This window comes from Oncorhynchus keta, chromosome 9, assembly GCF_023373465.1.
Source record: "Oncorhynchus keta strain PuntledgeMale-10-30-2019 chromosome 9, Oket_V2, whole genome shotgun sequence".
NCBI classification, from domain to species: domain Eukaryota; kingdom Metazoa; phylum Chordata; class Actinopteri; order Salmoniformes; family Salmonidae; genus Oncorhynchus; species Oncorhynchus keta.
Window position 1 is genome coordinate 22,509,316 of NC_068429.1, and position 21,075 is coordinate 22,530,390.

Below are 21,075 nucleotides of genomic sequence, written 5' to 3' on the forward strand. Positions count from 1 at the left end.
TGAAAGACAAGTTCCTCTATCAATGCGAAAGATCTTTCTAACACTCCCCCTCGATAACCACCAATCCTGTGAAATAGAACATTGTCATGCTCTTATCCCATATCTCCACATAGTTTTGCGAACACACAATCGAAGTTACCTGCTGCAGTATACACTGAGTGTACCAAACATAACAGCCTCAATTTGTCTGAGCATGGACTCAACAAGGTTTCGAAAGCGTTCCACAGGGATGCTGGCCCATGTTGACTCCAATGCTTCTCAAAGTTGTGTCAAGTTGTCTGGATGTCCTTTGGGTGGTGGATCATTCTTGATACACACGGGAAACTGTTGAGCGTGAAAAACTCATCAGCATTGCAGTTCTTGACACAAACCGGTACCCCGTTCAAAGGCACTTAAATCTTTTATCTTGCCCATGCACCCTGTCTCCTACCCTTCATCTACACTGATTGGAGTGTATTTTATTGACATCAATAAAGGATTACAACTTTGACCTTGATTCACCTGGTCAGTCTATGTTATGGAAATCAGGTGTTCTTAATGTTTGTATACTCAGTGTATCTCCGAGTTCTATGCTCAGCTCTTTTGCTGCCAGTTGCTCTTGGTGTAACATACAATGTGTCAGAGGGAGACACGTTCATAACTAGAGTGCAGAGCCCTGCCCACCGTCCTGCTATAGATGGAGCCCCATCTGTGCAAATGCCCACCATTCGATCCCATGGAATCATTTTTTTTTGTCAATATAGTCACGCAGCACACTGTACATCCCCTGTTCCGTTTCATACTCGGGACTCATGAGACAGAACAATATGTCCTCGTGAATAGCATCCCCCGACATGTAGCGCACACAAAAGTCAATGCATGAGCATCTCGGGCCTCACAGCTAACGTCCATTTGCAGAGCATAAGCCGGGGAGTTTTTGAGTCATTCATTCAGTTTCCTCTTGAATGCTAGCATAGCATAAACTATTTGTTTAACAGTGTTATCTGACAAAGGTATTGATGTGAGTTTTCACCATCTCAAATTCATTGCAATAGTGTGGTTTCAGTCGAACGGTCACGTGCAACCTTTTCCTATGCTCTAAGGGCACACTGGTTGAATTGTATATTTTACATTTGAATCATTTCACCAGGGCTTGCTGTTTCACCAGAGTTTTCTGTTTCACCAAGGTTGCTGTTTCACCAGGGTCTGTTGTCAAATTAGGCCTTGTAGTGAGCCCTTGTCAACCCTCTGTCAGGCCACGCTGAGACGTACAGAACTGCAGGATTGGTAATTAATTCAAATGAGACTGAGCCACAAGCAGTTCATTTTGGTGAGGTTTGGATAGGAAGATAACTGATTTTCTGATGAGGTGCGTCTGGGAAATGCCGTTGGCTCCTGACAATATGTTTCTGCTCTCTTGTTCGCTATGGAATTGTTAAGCCAAACATGTTTGACTTGGTAATGAGTGACAAGTAGTTGGCAAGACAGCGCAAACAGATCTGGGACCAGGCTACTGAACAGTTGATCTATTGCTCATTCGGGTTCTCTTATCTTGTTTCTGTATGTTTCAAGTATCAGTTTCAAATTGTATTAGTCATATGTACGGGATACACATGGTGTACAGCGTAAAACAAAATGCTTACTTACAAGTTATTTCATGTAATCAGAGCACTATGTCATATCTTTACTGTGACCTCAAACTAAAGCAGCTTGTTCCCATTGCTTACAGTTCAGTAATGATAACGGATCCTTGAAATCTCAGACCACAAGCTTAGTTTAAAGCTACAAAGCCTGGGGAGAATCAAGCTTTACTTTCATTCTTTCTCTTTCAAATCTGTTTTCATCCTAAGAAAACACCTGTATTCAGAGAATGTGTTTTGAACACCCAAGCTAGAGGTTGATATCTACTGAGTTGCAGACCCCCACTGTTAGTCTGTCTGAAACACCTCAGAGTGCCTTGAGTCCCCAGGTTGGACTGGAGGGAGGGAGAGTGAGAGAGAGAGAGAGAGAGAGGGAGGTGTGTTCCTGTCAGGATGTTTGTTTTTGTCAGGAGGTGGGTTTCTGTCAGGAGGTGTGTCAGTCACTGCTGCATTTTTGATCAGCGGAGTGCACAGCTTTGGCCTGAAAGCACGATCAGTCTACACAGCAGGGGGAAACAAGACACAGGAGGTGGCAAGGATGTGTGGAAGGAGGGATGGCAACACTTTCCTCCTCTAGCGCTCTCTGCCTATCACTCTTTCTCCACCCTCACTCTCTCTCCCCTCTGTCTGTCTCCCCCTCTCTCTCAACCTTAATTAGAGATCATTTAGACAGCCATGACACCCCTGAACTGAAACAGACTCACTGAGTCAGTCACCACACAGCCGGTTGTGTGTCTGATGTATTTGTGTGTTTGTTTGTATTGTGTCTGTACACAATACAGTGTAAACCATCTGTGGGCACCGCCTGCTGAGCTGGGTTGGGGTCAGTCGATGTCCTTCTCAGTCAGTCAGTTTCAGGAAATCTAATTGATTAACTGGAGATTTATCAATCACTGCATTTAACTTTTTCTGAAAGATTGATTAAATTCAAACTTGAGCATTTCTTTTTTGTACTTGTATTTATTATGGATCCCCATTAGCTGTTGCCAAGGCAGCAGCTGCTCTTCCTGGGGTCCGGCAAAATTAAGGCAGTTATACTATTTTAAAGACCTTACAATACTTTCATAACAGATTTCACAATACACTAAATGTGTGCCCTCAGGCCCCTAATCCACTACCACATATCTACAACACAAAATCCATGTGTGTGTATAGCGTGTATGTTATCATGTGTGTGTACTGTGGTTCGTCCTTTAAAGGTTTCAGCATACTGCAGCACAGCTTGGGTGGTGCCGCAGAAATCTATGGCACGTTATTTAAGTGCCAACCACTGGTACCATTAATGCTAGTTAGTGCTAGTTTGACCACCAAAGGGCATCTTTGAGAAGCATTTGATAGCCTTCAATAGTGGCTGTACTAGATGATTTCAAACCTTTTTTTGTAACATAGGAACTGATTTTAAGAAATTTAGCTTAATTAATTTGATTCATATTATGGTGTTTCTATTCCAAGAAAAACAAAAAACCCTCTGGATTTCCGTTAGGATGGAACGGAAAATATGGCACAGTACAACGTGAGGGTCGGGAGTAGGCTCCAGGCTATTTAGCTAAAGAATCCCCGTGTCGTGTGGGCACGCTGGAGACCAGGTTTCAATTTCCCGACGGGGAGGAAGGTGTAAGCTGTCCTTGTAAATAAGAATGTATTCTTGGCTGACTTGCCTAGTTAAATAAAGGTTACACTAAGAACATAACATTTCTAATTGTAGTCTAACCAATACCCGAATGGAGATTCACTGAAAATTAAAATCTCATGATTTATCAAGACCAGCTCCATGCTTGTCAGAGCAGTCCAAAACGGTTATAAAATAGTTGTAGGCTATTGCTTCAAATCCTATTGCTTCTAACTTCAATATGCTCTTTAAATGAATAAGACTTACACCACTTTTAACATCACATTACTCAACACTAGTGAGACTCATGTCGCCGATGGTAGGCCTACAGTATATCGAAACATATGATGTGACTCTCCGCCAATAATTACATATAGGGGATTGGAGGATTCTAAATTTAAACCAAAAGCTGCCTCATGGGTCTCCCTGTGGCGGCCGACAACGATATCAAAACTACATCTATAGCAACACATTTTGCACTGCGGGAGCCCCCATCTGCTCCGGAGCCCCATCCACAATGTATAAAATACACAGCTGCCTCTGATTGAGAACCATACCAGGCCAAACACAGAAATACCAAATCATAGTAAAACAAACATAGACAACGCACCCAACTCACTCACTGACCATACTAAAACAAAGACATTACAAAAGAACTAAGGTCAGAACGTGACAGTACCCTCCCCCCCAAAGGTGCGGACTCCGGCCGCAAAACCTGAACCTAAAGGGGAGGGTCTGGGTGGGTGTCTGTCCGCAGTGGCGGCTCTGGCGCCGGACGTGGACACCACTCCACCATAGTCTTTGCCCGCCTCTTTACCCGCCTCCGTGGCCTCTTTAGAGCGGCGACCCTTGCCGCCGACCTCGGACTTGGGACTCAAGCAACGGGTCCCGAATGGATGGGAGATTCCGGCAGCACTGGACAGGCGGGAGACTCCTGCAGCGCCAGAGTGAAGGGCGACTCCGGCAGCACCGGACCAGCGGGAGACTCCGGCAGCACCGGACCAGTGGGAGAATCCGTCAGCTCAGGACAGACGGGCGACTCTGGCAGCTCAGGACAGACGGGCAACTCTGGCAGCTCAGGACAGACGGGCGACTCTGGCAGCTCAGGACAGACGGGCGACTCTGGCAGCTCAGGACAGACGGGCGACTCTGGCAGCTCAGGACAGACGGGCGACTCTGGCAGCTCAGAACAGACGGGTGAGTCTGGCGGCTCAGGAAAGACGGGAGACTCTGGCAGCTCAGGACAGACGGGAGCACCTGCAGGAAGGAGACGGAGAGACAGCAAAGGCCTGGTGCGTGGAGGAGGCACCAGATAGACCAGACTCAGACTGTGGAGTCGCACTGGAGGTCTCGAGCACCGAGCCTGCACAACCCTACCTGGCTGGATACTCCCCGTAGCCAGGCCAGTGCTGCGAGATGGAATAGACCGCACTGGGCTGTGCTGGCGATCCGGGGACACCATGCGTAGGACTGGTGCCATGTACCCCGGCCCGAGGAGACGCACTGAAGACCAGATGCGCTGACAAGACAAAGATGCATTCAACATGCGCGAACACCGTCCAGCCCCCGGCTTAGAAAATATAAACATTCTACTTTGCGTTTTCCCCAGTTTCTTATGTATGCTGGCTACCTGCGTTATAAAGGAAGCCACCTCAAGCCTATAATCCTCGGCAAGCAAACAATTGCCGCCTTGGAACTCTGAGTGATCCAGTTTGTCCTGAAACAAAGCGTAGTAGATACAGCTCCTACAGCGTTGGAACTCTGAGTGATCCAGTTTGTCCTGAAACAAAGCGGAGTAGATAGAGCTCCTACAGCGCTGGAACCATTCATTTACTTCTCCAGACAAAGATTGCTCCATTGGAGAACTCATCTGGGACTAACTTAGCAGTTTAGCTAGGTTAGTGACTCTTTCAAGCAGACTCCAACCTGTCAGTTAAATAGTTTTTCGGGACTAGAAATAGCGGTCCTAGCTGTTAAAAGCAAACCGCGTTGCAGAAACAAGTTCTGTATTCATGTCCAACAAAGATTGGTTATGTTTTAGTTAAAATAACTAACCGAGTGTTTCCAGTACACAGTGTTCAGCTGCGTACTCTGATGACATAAGGACCATGAGCATCGAGTTGGAATGGAGTGAAATTGACACACAGCAAGCTGAAGAGTGTATGGTTGAGACTGGATAACGGTTTCATATTTGTGTTTTCTTTCATGGGAGATTCACACACACACACACACACACACACACACACACACACACACACACACACACACACACACACACACACACACACACACACACACACACAACTAAGGCCCAGAGGTCACACAGGGGCTCTGATTGGTCCCCTGTAAAACCTTCTCTCCTTCTCTCCTTCTCTTTCTCACTTCTTTCTCATTCATTCATTCTATTTCCTCCCCTCTCTCCCCTCCCCTTTTTCTCTCTCTCTCTCTCCTCTCTCTCTCTCTCTCTCTCTCTCTCTCTCTCTCTCTCGGTGCATGCTGGGTGTTTTTGGAGTTTGAGTGTTTGGTGTGGAAAGCTCTATCCTAACTAACTTTCTTGATTCTATTATTTTCTTTACATGTTATTTTCTATGGTGGAGGGTTAATGCAATATTTGTTTTTAGCGGTATCCAAAGTTTCTTTTTTCAAAGTTAGGGTGGAAGAGGACAGAGTAACGTTCCGGGGGGTTGCAAGGTATAGTGTGCGCAATGGCTTCTCAGCCTAGTGCGCAAGAGACGCTGTCGATTCAGCATGGTTTCAGGTGTGTTCCTGAGAACGGAGTTAAGGTGGAGGAGGTTCTGCTCGCGGTCGGTGAACAGGTAGGAGCTGAGTTTATACATTCTGCTTCTAGAATGAACAAGGCGGTGGTTGTGTTCATGAAAAGAGCTAATTTGGTCGGTAGGCTAATTGCTAGCGGAATATTTGTAAGGGATGTGTTGGTGTCAATTTCACCTCTCTCTACCCCTTCAACAAGAGTTGTAGTGGCAAATTTGCCTCCGTTTATTACGGATGATCAAATTAGGAAAGAGCTGAGTCGTTTTGGTAAGTTTGCTAGCGGTTTCCGTGTACTGTCAGCAGGTTTTCAGGCAGATGCCGTTAAGCACGTTGTTTCATTCAGGAGGCAAGTGTTTATGTTTCTGAACAATAATGAGCAACAGCTAAATGTGCATTTTAAAGTGAGGCATGGGGAAGGGCTCTATGCAGGTTTTGCCAGCACAGATAGTCTACGGTGTTTTGAATGTGGGGATTTGGGGCACAAGAGCTTTGCGTGCCCACATAAAGGCCATAGACAAGGGGAGGGTACGAGCGCAAGGGGGGGAAATCGAGGTGAAAATGCAGGGGGTAAGGAGATGCAGACAGCAGAGGCTGGGCCTAGTCAGTCTAGAGATGGTGGTGTAGATGAGGCTGGGTCTAGTCAGGCTAGAGATGGTGGAGAAGCAGAGGCTGGGTCTAGTCAGGCTAGAGATGGTGGGGTAGCTGAGGCTGGGCCTAGACATGCTATGGAGGGTGGTATAGCTGAGGCTGGCCCTAGTCATGCTATGGAGGGTGTTGTAGCTGAGGCTGGCCCTAGTCATGCTATGGAGGGTGTTGTAGCTGAGGCTGGCCCTAGTCATGCTATGGAGGGTGTTGTAGCTGAGGCTGGCCCTAGTCATGCTATGGAGGGTGGTGCAGATGATACTGCGTCTAGTCAGGTTATTCTAGTGGATGAGGAGAGTATAGTGGGGAAGTGTAAGAGATTAGGGAGGAGGAGGAGGGTGTCAAGAGGAAAAAGAAAAAGGGTGTGGACAAAGGCACCATGGAAATGTTGCCTGTTGCTGTGGGTGAGGCCCTAACCAGAGAGAAAGGGCAGGTGGTCAGGGTGGGAGATAGAGAAGAGGAGGAAAGTGAGTCTGAGGAAGAGGATGAGGAGGTATTTTTTCAGACTCCTCTTCAATTGGCCCGGAGCTGACAGCCAGTCAACCAGAGGGGTCTAAGTACACGTTGAGAGAACTGACAAGGTTCCTGAATGAGACTAAGGGAAAAAAGTTAATCTTGAGGCTTTTTTCCTGATCCTAGAAAGTTTGTAAGATCAGTACAACATGCTATGAGAAATGAGGGGCATGGTGTCCTCTCACCCAAGAAACGGTTTAGGTTGAGGAAGTGGGTCACAACAGTGCGTAAAGGTTTACCTTCAGACACTGTTTAAATGTTTAATTTCTTACTGACACTGGGGCTTTTTGAGCTTTGCTATTGGTCTATTTCTCTGCTGGCTTTTCTCCCACTTCTTATGGAGACTCTTCGGGTAGGCTCGCTCAATATAAATGGCGCCAGAGATGCGGGAAAGAGGAGTGTGTTGAGTGAATATGTAAAACATAAACAAGTACAGGTGTTGTTTCTGCAGGAGACGCATAGTGATGTGGTGAATGAAGTTGATTGGGGGCTCTGGTGGAAAGGGGCAAGTGTGTTGAGCCATGGGACAAATCTTAGTGCAGGGGTGGCAGTCCTTTTGCACCGGGTCTGGCTGTAAAAATTTGCTCCTCAAAGGAGGTGTGTAGGGGTAGGTTGCTTGTTGTTAAAGCAGAAATTAACAACATGTGTTTTGTCTTTATAAATGTGTATGCGCCTAAGACAGGGAGAGAAAGAGGGGTTCTATTTGGGAGTCTTAGACAGGAACTCTCACAAGTAGCGCCTGAGGAGACGCTGGTGATCGGAGGTGACTGGAACTGTACAATGGATTTTACAAAAGACAGAAATGGGGAAGAGCCTCATTCAGTGTCAGTGGGAGTGTTAAGGGACATCTTTAATCAGTTTGACCTAGTGGATGTTTGGAGAACTAAACATCCAAACACAAGACAGTATATGTGGGTGAAGGTTTTTGGGGCTAGGGTGAGTGCAGCTCGACTTGATCGTTTTTACATGTCCAGGAATCAGAGCAATAGGCTTCTGAGTGCTACCATTCTCCCAGTGGGGTTTTCGGATCACCACATAACCATGGCTCGGCTGTCTATTTCACCAGGGCCCCGGCAGGCATCTTATTGGAAGTTCAATGTAAAGCTCTTACAAGATGCCACTTTTTGCTCAGGTTTCCAGACTTTTTGGGAAAGATGGGGGCAGCGAAGAGAGGAGTATGAGTCTCTGAGTCAGTGGTGGGATGTGGGGAAAGTGCAAATTCGGCTTTTCTGTCAACAGTACACAGCTCTCTCATCCTCAGAGGCTAGGAGAGTGTTGGGGGAACTAGAGCGGTGTATTAGTGAGATGGAGGTAGAGATGGTGGGGCAAGGCAATGTAGGCCTCCAGGCTAACTTAGCCGGGTACGTAGGGACCTGGGCAGTTTTTTCCAGGTTAAAGCAAAGGGAGCACTTGTAAGAGCTAGGTTCTCCATGCTCAAGGAGATGGATGCTCCCAGCTCCTTCTTCTTTGGTTTGGAAAGACAGAGCAGTGAAGCCAAGGGTATGCATTGTCTACGGCTGTCTGATGGGCGGGTGACCTCTGTGGTGGGGAGATGCGGGAGCGGACTGTGGAGTTTTATACTGAATTGTATAGGGCAGAAATGTGTGATCCTATGTGTGCTCAGGTCTTGTTCGCAGGACTCCCTAAGCTCTCTCGGGCACAGAGGGATGAAATGGACATTCCTCTGTTGTCACATGAACTGGCAGAGGCAGTAACCCAGATGTCCCCCGGTCGTGCACCCGGGGTTGATGGACTTCCAGTGGAATTTTACAAAAAATTCTGGGGAACAATTGGACAGGATTTCTTTTGCGTGTTGCGAGAATGCATAGGGGTAGGAGAGTTGCCGATGAGCTGCCGTCGGGCGGCTCTGACTCTCCTGCCCAAAAAAGGGACTTGTGTGAACTTAAGAACTGGAGGCCTGTGGCGTTACTCTGTGCGGACTACAAGATTTTTGCCAAGGTCCTCTCTAACAGACTGAAGTCCCATCTGGACTCTATAATACACAAGGACCAGACATATTGTGTACCGGGACGCTCAATCACGGACAACTTGTTCTTGATTAGGGACATGTTGGACTTGTCGAGAGGTTCTAATGTGAACTTTGGACTGGTCTCTTTAGATCAAGAGAAGGCTTTTGATAGAGTGGATCATGAGTATCTGTTTAATGTGATGTCTGTGTTTGGGTTTGGGAAGAGTTTTGTGACCTGTGTGAAGCTGTTGTATGCTGGGGCGTCATGTATGGTTAAGGTGGGAGGGGGCTCAGTAGGCCAGTCTGGGTGAGACGGGGCATTAGACAAGGATGCCCTCTATCTGGGCAGCTGTACACACTAGCCATTGAGCCTTTTTTAGGACTGCTACGCAGGAGACTGCGGGGAGTGTGCTGGACAGGCATGGATGTGGTGACAGGAATTGCAGTCTCAGCATATGCAGATGATGTTTCTGTGATGGTCAGGGATGGGCAAGATATGCAGGAACTAGAGACCAGTCTGAAGGTGTATGAGGGAGCTTCATCAGCTAAGGTAAACTGGGGAAAGAGCAAAGCTCTGTTATGTGGGGCATGGGTGGATAGGGCTCCTCCTCTGCTTCCAGGGGTTTGCAGTGGGGTTGTGAAGGGCTTAAAGTGTTGGGGGTGTACCTGGGCTCGGAGAGGTGGGTCAGCAAGAACTGGGAGGGGCTGACACAGGCAGTGGTGTCAAGACTGGCCAGGTGGAGGTGGCTCCTGTCCCAAGTGTCATATAGAGGGAGGGTGCTGATAATCAACAACCTGGTGGCATCTTCCTTGTGGCATAAACTGGCTGTCCTCAACCCCCGCCGGTCTGCTTGCAGACCTGCAACGCAAGCTGGTGGACTTTTTTGGTCGGGACATCACTGGCTGAAGGCAGCAGTTTTGTACATGACCGTCCACGAAGGAGGACAGGGCCTGGTGGAACTGGAGAGCAGGATGGCTGCTTTCAGACTAAAGGCGGTGCAGAGACTGCTGTACCACACTGATGTTGGCTGGAGGGAACCAGCATGCGCTGCTGAGGAGAGCTGGCGGATTAGGGTTGGACCGGCAGCTGTTCCTCATGAAGCTGGAGAGGCTGAGTACAGCAGGTCTCTCAGAGTTTTACTCTGCGGTGCTGAGGGCCTGGCAGCTGCTAAGGCCCACACGAGAAGGGGTGTGGAGCCTGGGCAGTGGGTGTGGGAGGAGCCCATCTTCCACAACCCAGCCATCCCTTTGAGATCGGTTCAGTCGGCCACCCTGCAGAGGCAACTGATGGCAGGGGGTTTACAAAGGCTGGGTGACCTGAGACTGCTGGGAGAGGAGGGGTGGAAAACCCCGGAGGTCTTGGCGCAACAAACAGGAATAACGTCTCTTAGGCTGCTGGAGAGATTCCTGGAGGAGGTCCAGGAGGCACTGTCTGAGCCGGTAAGGGGGTGTTTGAGAGGCCAAAGGGAGAGGGGCCACCAATGTTCCCGCCACTGCAGGTGACGGCAGAGACTGGAGACTGGCAAGGGGGTCTGGAGGACTTGTTAGATTTTAACACTCCGAGCCTGGGGAGTTTGAGGGGTGGGAGGTAAAGCCCTCTACAACCTCTGCGTTAAGGTGAGGAGCATTAGAAGCCTAACAGGAGTGAAGGCACATCAGTGGCAGGGGTATGTGGGGCGGAGAGTATGGTGGGTTTTAGATGGAGGGCGCTCTACAAACCCCCAGTACCAAAGAGGTCAGGGGACCTCCAGTGGAGGGTTCTTCATGGAGCCCTGGCCACTAACAGCTGGTTGGCACGGGTTGATCCGGGAATTGGGCAGGGGTGTCCTTTCTGTCAAATGAAAGAAACTGTAATTCATGTGTTTTCTGTGTGCACCAGGTTAATGCCATTAATGTCTCTGTTGGAATGTCTGTGTGACAGGTTGGGGGTGGTTTTTGCTGTTGGGATGTTTATAATGGGATACAGGTATTCGAGTAAGGAGAAAGAAAAATGTGTTTTGTTGAATTTTCTGTTTGCTCAGGCAAAGTTAGCTATTTGGCTAACAAGGAGGAACAGGGTCAAAGGTGGGGGGATAACAGACCCTTTACTACTGTTTCATGGGATGGTCTCTGCGCGCCTTAGGGTTGAGTTTGAGTTCTATAAAATGATCAAATGCGTGGAGATGTTTGAGGAGATATGGTGTGTTGGGGGGGCTGTCTGTATTGCTGGGGAAGATGTTTTGGATATACGGTTGTAGGAGATGGTTTTTGTGTATTTTTATTTATTTTTTATTTTTTATTTATTTTAGGAGTGGGGGGGTGAGTTTTAAATGAATTAAGAATGTTTCAATAAAGCAAGACCAAAAGTCAAAGTCTCTCTCTCTCTCTCTCTCTCTCTGCAGGTTTGAAGCAGATTCATGCCTTGTCCATCCAGGGTAACTATGAGTTGAGGATTGACCTGGAGGACTTTGACAACAGTACAGCCTACGCCCAGTACGAGACCTTTGGAGTGGGCCTGTTCTCTGTGGACCCGGATGATGATGGATACCCACTGACAGTTGGAGATTACTCCGGAAACGCAGGTACATGGTTATATCTGACTGACCAGTTCCCATTGGGGATAGAGAAAGTATATACCTAAAAAACTTAACATTGATGTTTGATTCAAATCATAGATTAGGTCATTGTAGACCTAGACATCAATCAAAGGGTAAAGCACCCCAAACACAAACATTTAAGCCTCAGATTTACTTCTCAAATACTACAATTATAACGCAGTAATGCATTGACTCTATCTATCGTCATATCTGCTGTGTCATCTGCAGTAGTCTTGTTAATATTGTTAAGTGCTGAGGGGGTGAGGGAGGGAGGCAGAAAGGGAGGGAGAGATGGAGGGAGTGTTTGGTTTTGGTCTCCACTGTGTTGTGTTAATGCCCGATGATTTAACAATGTAGACAGACAGACTGAGGGGGACAAAGAGTATATATCTGTTCCCCAAATGTCACATCTCACCCAGTGCCCCGTCCCGTGAATAAATTACTACACAATGAATTACTGTGGTTGACCTGCAGCGTAAACAAAACACTGTCTCACGCTCGTCACTACAAAGAAGCAATTTTAAGAACCTTTGGGTCGCTTAGCACAGCACACAGACAGAGAAGGGGGACAGATGAGAGAGGAGGGATGGGGGAACGACAAGGGAGAAGAGAGGGAGAGGGAGAGAGAGGGTAAAGAAGGACACAATCAGGTTTTGGAGAGAGAGATAGATGGGTTGTTTAAATGGCTTATAGCTTCTCCTACTGCAATGAAACTGACAACGTGCCTGTTGGACATTTGAATCCCACCGCAGCATACGAAGCCTCCCACCGGTATTCTTGTACCCTCTTAGTACCACAATATTTGTTATTATCATCCGCAATGACTGTTTTAGACACCTACCACTCTTCTGCCCCTCTCCCACACACACACACACACACACACACACACACACATACATTCAAATACGCACAGACACACACACACACACACATATATATATATATATTGTCACGCCCGGGTCGAAGTATTTTGTGTTTATCTTCATGTATTGGGTCAGGCCAGGGTGTGGCATGTTTTTTTTTTATTGTGGTGTGTTTTGTCTTGGGGTTTTGGTGTGTATGTATTGGGATTGTAGCTAGTGGGGTGATCTAGCAAAGTCTATGGCTGTCTGGAGTGGTTCTCAATCAGAGGCAGGTGTTTATCGTTGTCTCTGATTGGGAACCATATTTAGGCAGCCATATTCTTTGAGTTTGTCGTGGGTGATTGTCCTTAGTGTCCTTGTTCCTGTCTATGTTAGTTTTCACTAGTATAGGCTGTTTTTTCGTTACGTTCTTTGTTTTGTAGTGTTTGTGTTTTAGATTCGTGTTACGTTTTTGTTCATTAAACATGGATCGCAATCTACACGCTGCAGTTTAGTCCGACTCTCCTTCACCACACCTAGAAAACCGTTACAGAATCACCCAACCCAGGACCAAGCAGCGTGTCAACAGGCAGGAGCAGCCCAAAGAGGAGATGCGAAATAAGGATTTCTGGACATGTTGAGGAAATCCTGCGGGAAGGACCCTGGGCTGCCAGTCTGCAAAGGTGGAACAGGTGGAGTCAGCAGGAGAGCAGAGTCAGCCGGAGAGAGGAGCCGGCAGTATGAGGGAACACGGTTGGCAAGGAAGCCTGAGAGTCAGCCCCAAAAAATTTATTGGGGGAGGCAGCCAGGGAAAGTCTGGCAGAGTCAGGCGTCAGACCAGAGATCTCCCTGTTTATCATGAGGAGCCAAGGAGGAGACCAGAACCAGAGCCGGTGTTGGAGGTGAGCATGGAGAGACCGTGAAGAGTTAATGGGGGAAATTGGAGGAGAGAGAAATGAGGGAGTTGCTGTGTTGGTGCTTTTGCATGGATCGCCCAACGGAATGTGTCGGGGATTTGATGGCACCTGGGTCAGAGCTCCATCAGCCTGAGGTCCTGGAGTCAGCTGGTGAGATGGTGCCAGCCTCACGCATCAGGCCTCCAGCACATGCCTTGCACGTCCTGCCAACACTGCTCTCAAGATCTCCAGTACACCTTCACGGTCTAGCCCATCCTGTGCCACCTCCACACACCAGCCCTCCGGTAGCAGCTCCCCGCACCAGGCTTCCTGTGCGTGTCCTCGGCCCAGTACCACCAGTGCCAGCACCACGCATCAGGCCTACAGTGCGCTGCCGGAGCCTCCCGCCTGTTCAGCGCTATCAGAGCCTTTCTCCTCTCCTGCGCTACCGGAGTCTCCCGCCTGTTCAGCGCAGCTGGAGCCTTCTTCCTCTACAGTTCAGCGCAGCCAGAGCTGTCAGTCTGCAAGGAGCTGCCAGTCTGCAAGGAGCTGCCAGTCTGCAAGGAGCTGTCAGTCTGCAAGGAGCTGCCAGTCTGCAAGGAGCTGTCAGTCTGCAAGGAGCTGTCAGTCTGCAAGGAGCTGCCAGAGCTGTCAGCCCACATGGAGCAGCCAGAGAAGTCAGTCTGCATGGATCAGCCAGAGATGTCAGTCTGTAAGAAGCCGACAGAGATGTCAGCCCACATGGAGCAGCCAGAGCTGTCAGCCCACATGGAGCAGCCAGAGATGTCAGTCTGCATGGATCAGCCAGAGCTGTCAGTCTGCATGAAGCAGCCAGAGCTGTCAGTCTGCAACGAGCTGCCAGTCTGCAGGGAGCTGCCAGTCTGCAAGGAGCTGTCAGTCTGCAAGGAGCTGTCAGTCTGCAAGGAGCTGCCAGTCTGTAAGAAGCCGCCAGAGCTGTCAGCCCACATGGAGCAGCCAGAGAAGTCAGTCTGCATGGATCAGCCAGAGATGTCAGTCTGTAAGAAGCCGACAGAGATGTCAGCCCACATGGAGCAGCCAGAGATGTCAGTCTGCATGGAGCAGCCAGAGAAGTCAGTCTGCATGGATCAGCCCACATAGTAAGAAGAAGCCGTCAGAGCTGTCAGCCCACATGGAGCAGCCAGAGATGTCAGTCTGCATGGAGCAGCCAGAGATGTCAGTCTGCATGGATCAGCCAGAGATGTCAGTCTGCATGGAGCAGCCAGAGCTGTCAGTCTGCCAGAATCAGCCAGAGCTGTCAGTCTGCAGAGCTCCAGTCTGCAGAGCTGCCAGTCTGCAAGAGCTGCCAGTCTGCAAGGAGCAGCCAGTCTGCAAGGAGCTGTCAGTCTGCAAGGAGCTGCCAGTCTGCAAGGAGCTGTCAATCAGAAGGAGCTGTCAGTCCAGGAGCTGTCAGTCAGCCAGGAGCTGTCAGTCTGCCAGGAGCTGCCAGTCAGCCGCCAGAGCTGTCAGCCCACATGGAGCAGCCAGAGCCGCCAGTCAGCCAGAGCAGCCAGAGCCGCCAGTCAGCGTGGAGCAGCCAGATCTTTCAGTCTGCCCAGCGCCACCAGTGCCGCCAGTCTGCCCAGAACAGCCAGTCTGCCCAGCATCCGCCAGTCTGCCCAGCGCCGCCAGTCTGCCCAGCGCCGCCAGTCTGCCCAGCGCCACAAGTGCCGCCAGTCTGCCCAGCGCCAGTCAGTCTGCCCATCCGCCAGTCAGCCAGTCTGCCCAGTCAGCCAGAAGCCGCCAGTTTGCTCAGCGCCGCCAGAGCCCCCAGTCTGCCCACGTCGCCAGAATCTGCCCAGCGCCGCCAGTCCCCAGACTCTTCCAGCGCCGCCAGAACTGCCAGTCGGCCAGGATCTGCCAGTCGGCCAGGATCCGCCAGTCTGCCAGGATCCGCCAGAACTGCCAGTCAGCCAGGATCCGCCAGTCAGCCAGGATCTGCCAGTCAGCCAGGATCCGCCAGTCAGCCAGGATCTACCAGTCAGCCAGAATCCGCCAGTCAGCCAGAATCTTCCAGATCTGCCAGTCAACCAGAATCTTCCAGATCTGCCAGTCAACCAGACTCTTCCAGATCTGCCAGAACAGCCAGTCGGCCAGGATCTGCCAGTCGGCCAGGATCCGCCAGTCTGCCAGGATCCGCCAGAACTGCCAGTCAGCCAGGATCCGCCAGTCAGCCAGGATCTGCCAGTCAGCCAGGATCCGCCAGTCAGCCAGGATCTACCAGTCAGCCAGAATCCGCCAGTCAGCCAGAATCTTCCAGATCTGCCAGTCAACCAGAATCTTCCAGATCTGCCAGTCAACCAGACTCTTCCAGATCTGCCAGAACAGCCAGTCGGCCAGGATCTGCCAGTCGGCCAGGATCCGCCAGTCTGCCAGGATCCGCCAGAACTGCCAGTCAGCCAGGATCCGCCAGTCAGCCAGGATCTGCCAGTCAGCCAGGATCCGCCAGTCAGCCAGGATCTACCAGTCAGCCAGAATCCGCCAGTCAGCCAGAATCTTCCAGATCTGCCAGTCAACCAGAATCTTCCAGATCTGCCAGTCAACCAGACTCTTCCAGATCTGCCAGTCAGCCAGGATCTGCTGAGACCACCAGCCAGCCAGGATCTGGTAGATCTATCTACCTGCCTGAGCATCCTCTCACTCCTGAGCTTCCTCTTACTCCTGAGCTTCCTCTCACTCCTGAGCTTCCTCTCACTCCTGAGCTTCCTCTCACTCCTGAGCTTTCTCTCACTCCCGAGCTGCCTCAGTCCCGAGCTGTCCTTCAGTCCCGATCAGCTCCTCAGTCCAGTGGGGTTCTGGGTGAGGACTACTAGGCCATGGTCGGCGGCGAGGGTGGACTATCCAGGGACGCAAGGAGAGGGGACTAAGACATTAACTGAGTGGGGTCCACGTCCCGCGCCGGAGCCGCCACCATGGACAGACACCCACCCGAACCCTCCCTATTGTTTTGAGGTGCGTTCGGGAGTCCGCACCTTAGGGGGGGGGGAGGTTCTGTAACGCCCTGGTCTAAGTATTTTGTGTTTATCTTCATGTATTGGGTCAGGCCAGGGTGTGGCATGGGGTTTTTGTATTGTGGTGTGTTTTGTCTTGGGGTTTTGGTGTGTATGTATTGGGATTGTAGCTAGTGGGGTGATCTAGCAAAGTCTATGGCTGTCTGGAGTGGTTCTCAATCAGAGGCAGGTGTTTATCGTTGTCTCTGATTGGGAACCATATTTAGGCAGCCATATTCTTTGAGTTTGTCCTTAGTGTCCTTGTTCCTGTCTGTTAGTTTTCACTAGTATAGGCTGTTTCGGTTTTCGTTACGTTCTTTGTTTTGTAGTGTTTGTGTTTTAGATTCGTGTTACGTTTTTTGTTCATTAAACATGGATCGCAATCTACACGCTGCAGTTTGGTCCGGCTCTCCTTCACCACACCTAGAATACCGTTACATATATACACACTTTTCCCTCTGATCTGAGATCTGTAGACAGGTAGTTATTGTGGCTAGAAGCTGCTGGATCTTAATGGTGTTCAGTGGAGCCGCCCATCCCATCCCCTTCCCTTTACCAAGACAAGGTGACACTGAGCGGGCTGCAAATGAGACTCTAAGTGCCCCTAGCCTGGTTCATCTCTCTCTCCCCTTATTTAGTTTCATCCGGTAACCATCATCATGCTGTCACGATGGGTTGTATGTTTTGATCTTTTTTCTCTGTTTTGCCATTTCTTCTATCGGAACTAATTGCACCATGGGTTACCGTGGAAACGGCAAATTGAGAGAGGGTTGGGAGGGTTTGGTTGGAGGGGAGAAGGGAGTAGCAGTGGTCACACCCAGCCTGGGGATTTAAACGCTTAAGATGCCCAGACGAGCTGCTAGCAAACACCTCACCACTGGAGAGGAGGGGTTTTATCCCCCTCTGGTCACAGACACAGCATGAAGCATTATAGAGAGGGAGATGGGGAGTGAGGGAAAGAGTGAAAAACACACAGGGAGAGGTAGAGTAATATAAAAATCCACATCTAGGCACTCGTGTACTTTTGTTTATTGAAAGCCTGAAGAGTTGCTATGAAACACCAATAACAAGTACATTATTCTCTGAAATCGTTTATTGTGTGGTACAGAATGTCATCACTCAATATCCCCATGTGCAGTGCGGCTGACAGTAAGCCAACAACCCAAGTATGACATTCAGCGCCGTAGCCTATACCGATGTAGGATCTTAATTTGATCACTATTTTTTTCCTGAGAGTTTTCCTTCACAACAGGAAATTCAAACTTGTAGTGTATTTACGTTTTTAAAAAGGCTTCTAATGTTTGTAATTTCCACTTTGAAATTTCAAACTTGATTTGCCCCAACTAAAAATGCATCAACCCTTACAAAAATGTCAAATAATTATAATCCACATAATGATTCACATCACCTGTTACTAGAGGATTATTTCCTGCTGTAGCAAACTGACTAAAATGAAGATCCTACATCTGTAGCTAACTGTGTCATGTACCTCTCTTTAGTTCTATTTCTGCTGTAGCTACAAAGATCCTCTGTGTGTGTGTGTGTGTGTGTGTGTGTGTGTGTGTGTGTGTGTGTGTGTGTGTGTGTGTGTGTGTGTGTGTGTGTGTGTGTGTGTGTGTGTGTGCCTGCGTGCGTGCGTACGTGCTGTGACAGTTGTGTGGTGATCGGATCGTTAGGGATGTGATATTAGCAGAAGGATAAAAAGGTCAGCATGGAGCCCTTTGATAAATAAACAACATAGTGTTGTAACACTGCAATTTATGTAATGAGGACTGATCTTCTAGAAAGGACAGGGGGCATCTCTCTCTGATCTCACGTAATTTATGGAAATTATTGATTGTAAAATCCTGAGTCATTTAGGTAAATGAATGGGAAAGCAGTGCTGCTCTCTGATGTATGAGATCTCTGGACAAATACATTAGTTGAACTAGGAAGGACCAATCAAAACACTGAGAAGTTGAAACCTATTTTATCAGCCTCTCTCAATTATCTTCTTATTTTTTGTCTTCCCATCTATCTTCTATTTCTCCTCTGTTCATCCTTGTCCTTTGACTGTGTGTGTGTGTGTGTGTGTGTGTGTGTGTGTGTGTGTGTGTGTGTGTGTGTGTGTGTGTGTGTGTGTGTGTGTGTGTGTGTGTGTGTGTGTGTGTGTGTGTGTGTGTGTGTGTGTGTGTGTGTGTGCATACGTGCGTGCATACGTGTGCATGAATGCAACATAAATGCGTCCTTCACTCATCCAATCCACCCCCCACCCTCCACCACCAACCCGCTCCCCTTCACCATACAGGCGATGCTCTGCTCAAGCACAATGGGATGAAGTTCACAACCAAAGACAAGGACAACGACCACTCGGAGAACAACTGTGCCTCCTTCTACCACGGCGCCTGGTGGTACCGTAACTGCCACACGTCCAACCTGAACGGACAGTACCTCCGCGGGCAGCACACCTCCTATGCCGACGGCATCGAGTGGTCCACCTGGACCGGCTGGCAGTACTCCCTCAAGTTCTCTGAGATGAAGATACGACCCGCGCGCGACGAGAGCAAATGAGTATATGAGGCAATAACAGAGGAAAGGAGTTGAAAGTGTTCAGAGTAATAAAACCACACCATCAGATACTGTTTACTGAATGACTAAAAGGATTGACATCTTTGATTGGTTTACTACTATTCTCTACTGTTTCCTGTGGAGCCCTTGTCCCTCTCCACTACCTCCCAGCCCCGCCCAAGTTCATGTGCCCCATCCCTACCCGTAGTCCCCTATCGCCTACTAGTGTTGTGCTGAGGCTTTTTGTGCCCCCTCCCACCCACACACTTCCTTCCCAACAACCTCATGACTCCACTGGATCAAGAAATGAGTCTGATTCACTCTGTTCATCACTCTTTCTATTAGTGCTTCATTTATATCTAGTTATTAATCAAGTATCTGTCTATTCCTTCTGAGCCTTGACCTTGTCCTTGACCTGTCTCCTGTGTTTGTTGTGCCCTGTAACCAGTAGTCCTATTCCCACAGTCCTTTGCTGCATTGCTGCCAGTCAGCGAAGCGTGGTGTTACCGTGTGACCTTAGAACAAGTGACTGATTCATGATATGTCAGAAACGGAGATGTGACATTACGGTTGGAACACACCCACACAGACACACACACACAGACACACACACACAGACACATACACACACGCACACACACACAGACACAAACTTACACACACACGCACACACACATACACACACGCATACACACACGCATACACACACAGAGACACATACACAAACTTACACACACACGCACACACACAGACACATACACAAACTTACACACACACGCACACACACATACACACACGCATACACACACGCATACACACACACAGACACACACACAGACACACACACAAACTTACACAGACACGCACACACACACATACATTCACGCTTACACACACGCATACACACACTTACACAAACACACCCTGCCCCCTGAAGCTACAATATGACCACAGCAAAACTCTGTCACCTAAAGTGACCCGGCTGCATTGGCCTCCCAGCCAGAATGGCCCAACCCACAGTACTGCTTACGCGTCCCTTTATTTCAGATTGCCTCGGTAGGAGGCACAGCGCAATGGAACAGCTGCACCAGTGTAGAGAGGGAACGGTTGAATTAAAAGGAGACAGAAGATTGAAGAGAGAGAGAGAGAGAGAGAGAGAGAGAGAGAGAGAGAGAGAGAGAGAGAGAGAGAGAGAGAGAGAGAGAGAGAGAGGACAGGTCAAACAGAGGGGTCGAAGGGAATGACTTAATGAAAAGGAGACTAAGAAAATGGGAATATACAGAGAAAAAGAAAGATGGAGGAGAGGTTATGGAGGGCTGAGGAAGAAGGGATGAGTAAACAAGAGGGAACCGATCTCAATCATCTGACTGAGGCTATTAGGGAGCATATTGGGCACTTAGTCTGATCACCAACCAAGTTACTACTTCTACAGTACCCCAGATGGTAATGCTGCAGTGTGTGTTAGTGTCTGCGTGCATGCATGCAAGTGTGCTTGTCCTCTAATCACTCTCCCAGTCACCCTAAGAGTCAATTTCAGTGATCCATTTGAGCTCCCAGTCAGTCAGACAAACAGCCTATGTAAAAATGATATGATGAAGGTTATCAAGTTCCCATTGGTAGTGGGTGAATGTAGGAGGCAGCAGAATGGAAAAGAGGAAAATACAGGGAAAAGAATGGGGTGAAGTGACAAGGTGCCTCTCTACCATAGAAAGAACGAGAGGAAGAAAGGTTATTTGACTGCTACCTTCCAGAGCCAGGAGTGTCATGACAGAGAGGGTAGTCTGTTATTCATCTGTTCCTTTAGGGAGTAGAAGCATGTTTTAACCTTTGCCACCACGACCACAAGGTTAAATAGTCCCCTACATCACTGAGCATTTAAATTATATTCTTGTGCTTTCACAATCAACTGTATAGTCGATAGAAGCTGCTTCACACATGGACACACACACATACAAACACACTGACACACAAACACACACACACACACTCTGATATCTGTCCTTTAACGTAGCTACAAAACACATTCTGTTTTCATCTCATCCTTTATGTTCAATTTCATCCATATCTCTTTTTTTTATCCAC

General features: G+C 48.8%; 1 protein-coding gene across 5 annotated transcripts in view; it reads left to right on the forward strand.

Moving 5' to 3' along the window:
* Positions 1-21,075, forward strand: part of LOC118386563 (fibrinogen C domain-containing protein 1-like) — a 313,829-nt gene that overhangs the window by 213,378 nt on the left and 79,376 nt on the right. For 3 of the 5 annotated variants that reach the window (XM_052525491.1, XM_052525490.1, XM_052525492.1), the window contains exon 7: positions 11,506-11,685. In XM_052525491.1, the coding sequence (XP_052381451.1) occupies positions 11,506-11,685 (180 nt within the window). Of the gene's footprint in view, positions 1-11,505; positions 11,686-18,733; positions 20,128-21,075 lie in introns of those variants that run through there. The other 2 variants (XM_052525488.1, XM_052525489.1) reach the window with 1 other exon arrangement.